Consider the following 6,000-nt stretch of genomic DNA (forward strand, 5'->3'; position numbering starts at 1 on the left):
TACAGGTATAGAGAGGAGAGTAGATACACGGCAGTCTACAGGGGGAATCATATAGGATGTGTACAGGAATAGAGAGGAGGGCAGATACAAGGCAGTCTACAGGGAGAATCATATAGGATGTGTACAGGTATAGAGAGGAGGGCAGATACAAGGCAGTCTACAGGGGGAATTATATAGGATGTGTACAAGGGTAGAAAGATAATATGGAGCTTACAGTTATCTGCAGAGGTTGGAGAAACAAAAGTAAACAACATTTTTAATAAAGACGAATGGAGAAAATGTTTCTGCAGCATTTTAAGTAGAAAGTAAGAATAAAAAAAATTGAAAAGACTCCATAGCTTTTATATTTAGCTACAGATTTTCACCACAAATTTCTATACAGCAGTAGTAAAATCTGCAAAATTTGTATGTGCGCCACATGTGGACAGACCCATAGCGAGACTGCACACAGGTCAGATTTCCTGCAGATACAGTAACAGGCACAGGATCATGAAATGTGAGACATGTGACCATCATCCCAGCTCCGCCATTTTGTTTTGTGTGTGTCGTGGGGCTTCGTAGACGGTGGTTGCAGCAGATCTGCATGTGATACCTGTGGATTTTGTTGCTGATTGTGGCCCTCACTAATGAATAATCAGGATGACATGTGACTGGGGCCACAACCTGCATGTGAACCCGGTCTGACCGAAGGTTCCTCCTCCCTCCCACACAGACATGGACACTTGGTACTTACTGGGCATGCTGCAGAGAATCAGATATATCTCCCGGGCGAGTCCACTCCAGCGTCTACAATAATAAAAACAAATGGTCAAACAAGAGTTAAAGCAGGATTAATGATTGACAGGATATGGCCCGGGTCACATGACAGGTTTCAGCTTTTCTATGTGTATTGGAAATTCCACTCTGTAAATTAGTAATAGACGGCGAGGAGGCGGCTGAACCTGCCATACCGGGGGGCTTGTTGGCTATTAAGGGGGCACTGCTGTAACACTATGCAATCCTGACTATATGTACCCAATAACTATACGTACCCCATTACTATACGTACCCCATTACTATACGTACCCCATTACTATACATACCCCATTACTATATCTACCCCATTACTATACGTACCCCATTACTATACGTACCCCATTACTATACCTACCCCATCACTATACGTACCCCATCACTAAACGTACCCCATTACTATACCTACCCCATTACTATATCTACCCCATTACTATACGCACCCATTACTATATGTACCCCATTACTATATGTACCCCATTACTATATGTACCCCATTACTATACATACCCCATTACTATACGCACCCATTACTATATGTACCCCATCACTATATGTACCCCATCACTATACGTACCCCATTACTATACGTACCCCATTACTATATGTACCCGATTACTATACCTACCCCATTACTATATGTACCCCATCACTAAACGTACCCCATTACTATACGTACCCCATTACTATACGCACCCATTACTATATGTACCCCATCACTATATGTACCCCATCACTATACGTACCCCATTACTATATGTACCCGATTACTATACCTACCCCATTACTATATGTACCCCATCACTAAACGTACCCCATTACTATACCTACCCCATTGCTATACCTACCCCATTTCTATACCTACCCCATTACTATATGTACCCCATTACTATACGTACCCCATCACTAAATGTACCCCATTACTATACCTACCCCATTACTATACATACCCATTTATTATACCTACCCCATTACTATATGTACCCCACTACTATACCTACCCCATTACTATACCTACCCCATTACTATACGTACCCCATAACTATACAAACCCCATTACTATACGTACCCCATTACTATACCTACCCCATTACTATACCTACCCCATTACTATACATACCCATTTACTTTACGTACCCCATTACTATATGTACCCCATTACTATACATACCCACTTTTACTTTACGTACCCCATTACTATACGTACCCCATTACTATACATACTCCACTACTATATGTACCCCATTACTATATATACCCCATTACTATATGTACCCCATTACTATACATACCCCATTACTATATGTACCCCATTACTATACATACTCCACTACTATATGTACCCCATTACTATATGTACCCCATTACTATACATACCCCATTACTATATGTACCCCATTACTATATGTACCCCATTACTATACATACTCCACTACTATATGTACCCCATTACTATATATATATACCGTACCCCATTACCATATGTACCCCATTACTATATGTACCCCATTACTATATACACCCCATTACTATACGTACCCATTACTATACATACCCCATTACTATATGTACCCCATTACTATACATACTCCACTACTATATGTACCCCATTACTATATGTACCCCATTACTATACATACCCCCATTACTATATGTACCCCATTACTATACATACTCCACTACTATATGTACCCCATTACTATATATATACCGTACCCCATTACCATATGTACCCCATTACTATATGTACCCCATTACTATAAATACCCCATTACAATATGTATACCGTACCCCCATTACTATATGTACCCCATTACTATATGTACCCCATTACTATACATACCCATTACTATATGTACCCCATCACTATAAAATACCCCATTACTATACATACCCCATTACTATATGTACCCCATCACTATAAATACCCCATTACTATACATACCCCCATTACTATATGTACCCCATTACTATACATACCCCATTACTATAAGTACCCCATTACTATAAGTACCCCATTTACTATATGAACCCCATTATTATATGTACCCCAATTACTATATGTACCCCATTACTATACATACCCCATTACTATACATACCCCATTGCTATACATACACCATTACTTATATGTAACCCCATTATTATACGTACCCCATTACTATATGTACCCCATTACTATATGTACCCCATTACTATATGTACCCCATTACTATACATACCCCATTACTATATGTACCCCATCACTATAAATACCCATTACTATACATACCCCATTACTATATGAACCCATTATTATATGTACCCCATTACTATATGTACCCCCATTACTATACATACCCCATTGCTATACATACACCATTACTATACGTACCCCATTACTATATGAACCCCATTATTATATGTACCCCAATACTATATGTACCCCCATTACTATACATACCCCATTTGCTATACATACACCATTACTATATGTACCCCATTATTATACATACCCCATTATTATATGTACCCCATTACTATATGTACCCCATTACTAAACGTACTCCATTACTACATATACCCATTTACTATATGTACCCCATTACTATATGTACCCCATTACTAAACGTACTCCATTACTACATATACCCATTTACTATATGTACCCCATTACTCCACCTGCTCCCTGGCTATATTACCTCACTTCCCCCTGCACTTCCTTGCCGGATCTTGTTGCCTTGTGCCAGAGAAAGCGGTTTGTGTATGTCCCAAGCCTGTGTTCCAGACCTTCTGCTGTTGCCCCTGACTACGATCCTTGCTGCCTGCCCTGACCTTCTGCTACGTCCGACTCTGCTCTTGCCTTGTCCTTTTGTACCGCGCCTATCTTCAGCAGTCCAGAGAGGTTGAGCCGTTACCGGTGGATACGACCTGGTCACTACCGCCGCAGCAAGACCATCCCGCTTTGCGGCGGGCTCTGGTGAAAATCAGTAGCATCTTAGAACCGGTCCACTAGCACGGTCCACGCCAATCCCCTCTCTGACACAGAGGATCCACATCCAGTCCGCCAAATCATAACAGTGAGGACTATAGAGGATGTATATAGTATTATATATGGATGTGAGGACTATAGAGGATGTATATAGTATTATATATGGATGGTGAGGACTATAGAGGATGTATATAGTATTATATATGGATGGTGAGGACTATAGAGGGTGTATAAGTATTATATATGGATGGTGAGGACTATAGAGGATGTATATAGTATTATATATGGATGGTGAAGAGTATAGAGGATGTATATACTATTATATATGGATGGTGAGGACTATAGAGGATGTATATAGTATTATATATGGATGGTGAGGACTATAGAGGATGTATATAGTATTATATATGGATGGTGAAGAGTATAGAGGAGTGTATATAGTATTATATATGGATGGTGAGGACTATAGAGGATGTATATAGTATTATATATGGATGGTGAGGAGTATAGAGGATGTATATAGTATTATATATGGATGGTGAGGACTATAGAGGATGTATATAGTATTATATATGGATGGTGAGGACTATAGAGGATGTATATAGTATTTATATATGGATGGAGAGGACTATAGAGGGTGTATATAGTATTATATATGGATGGTGAGGACTATAGAGGATGTATATAGTATTATATATGGATGGTGAGGAGTATAGAGGATGTTATAGTATTATATATGGATGGTGAGGACTATAGAGGATGTATATAGTATTATATATGGATGGTGAGGACTATAGAGGGTGTATATAGTATTATATATGGATGGTGAGGACTATAGAGGGTGTATATAGTATTATATATGGATGGTGAGGAACTATAGAGGGTGTATATAGTATTATATATGGATGGTGAGGACTATAGAGGGTGTATATATAGTATTATATATGATGGTGAGGACTATAGAGGATGTATATAGTATTATATATGGATGGTGAGGACTATAGAGGGTGTATATACTATTATATATGGGATGGTGAGGACTATAGAGGATGTATATAGTAATTATATATGGATGGTGAGGACTATAGAGGATGTATATACTATTATATATGGATGTGAGGACTATAGAGGGATGTATATAGTATTATATATGGATGGTGAGGACTATAGAGGATGTATATAGTATTATATATGGATGGTGAAGACTATATAGGATGTATATACTATTATATATGGATGGTGAGGACTATAGAGGGTGTATATAGTATTATATATGGATGTGAGGACTATAGAGGATGTATATAGTATTATATATGGATGAGGAGGACTATAGAGGATGTATATAGTATTATATAGGATGGTGAGGACTATAGAGGATGTATATAGTATTATATATGGATGGTGAGGACTATAGAGGATGTATATACTATTATATATGGATGGTGAGGACTATAGAGGGTGTATATAGTATTATATATGGATGGTGAAGGACTATAGAGGATGTATATAGTATTATATATGGATGGTGAGGAGTATTGAGGATGTATATAGTATTATATATGGATGGTGAGGACTATAGAGGATGTATATAGTATTATATATGGATGGTGAAGACTATAGAGGATGTATATAGTATTATATATGGATGGTGAGGACTATTAGAGGATGTATATAGTATTATATATGGATGGTGAGGACTATAGAGGATGTATATAGTATTATATATGGATGTGAGGACTATAGAGGATGTATATAGTATTATATTGGATGGTGAGGACTATAGAGGGTGTATATAGTATTATATATGGATGGTGAGGACTATAGAGGATGTATATAGTATTATATATGGATGTGAGGAACTATAGAGGATGTATATAGTATTATAATATGGATGGTGAAGACTATAGAGGATGTATATAGTATTATATATGGATGGTGAGGACTATAGAGGATGTATATAGTATTATATATGGATGGTGAACACTATAGAGATGTATATACTATTATATATGAATGGTGAGGACTATAGAGGATGTATATAGTATTTATATATGGATGGTGAGGACTATAGAGGATGTATATAGTATTATATATGGATGGTGAGGACTATAGAGGGTTGTATATAGTATTATATATGAATGGTGAGGACTATAGATGATGTATATAGTATTATATATGGATGGTGAGGACTATAGAGGATGTATATAGTATTATATATGGATGGTGATGACTATAGA

At 37.4% G+C, this 6,000-nt stretch overlaps 1 protein-coding gene across 10 annotated transcripts in view; it reads right to left on the minus strand.

The window, feature by feature from the left end:
- Positions 1-6,000, minus strand: part of LOC130297000 (glycogenin-1-like) — a 45,350-nt gene that overhangs the window by 19,072 nt on the left and 20,278 nt on the right. For 8 of the 10 annotated variants that reach the window (XM_056549126.1, XM_056549125.1, XM_056549131.1 and 5 more), the window contains exon 2: positions 734-786. In XM_056549126.1, the coding sequence (XP_056405101.1) occupies positions 734-786 (53 nt within the window). Of the gene's footprint in view, positions 1-733; positions 787-3,606; positions 3,859-6,000 lie in introns of those variants that run through there. The other 2 variants (XM_056549130.1, XM_056549135.1) reach the window with 2 other exon arrangements.

Source organism: Hyla sarda, chromosome 12, assembly GCF_029499605.1.
Source record: "Hyla sarda isolate aHylSar1 chromosome 12, aHylSar1.hap1, whole genome shotgun sequence".
Taxonomy (NCBI): Eukaryota; Metazoa; Chordata; class Amphibia; order Anura; family Hylidae; genus Hyla; species Hyla sarda.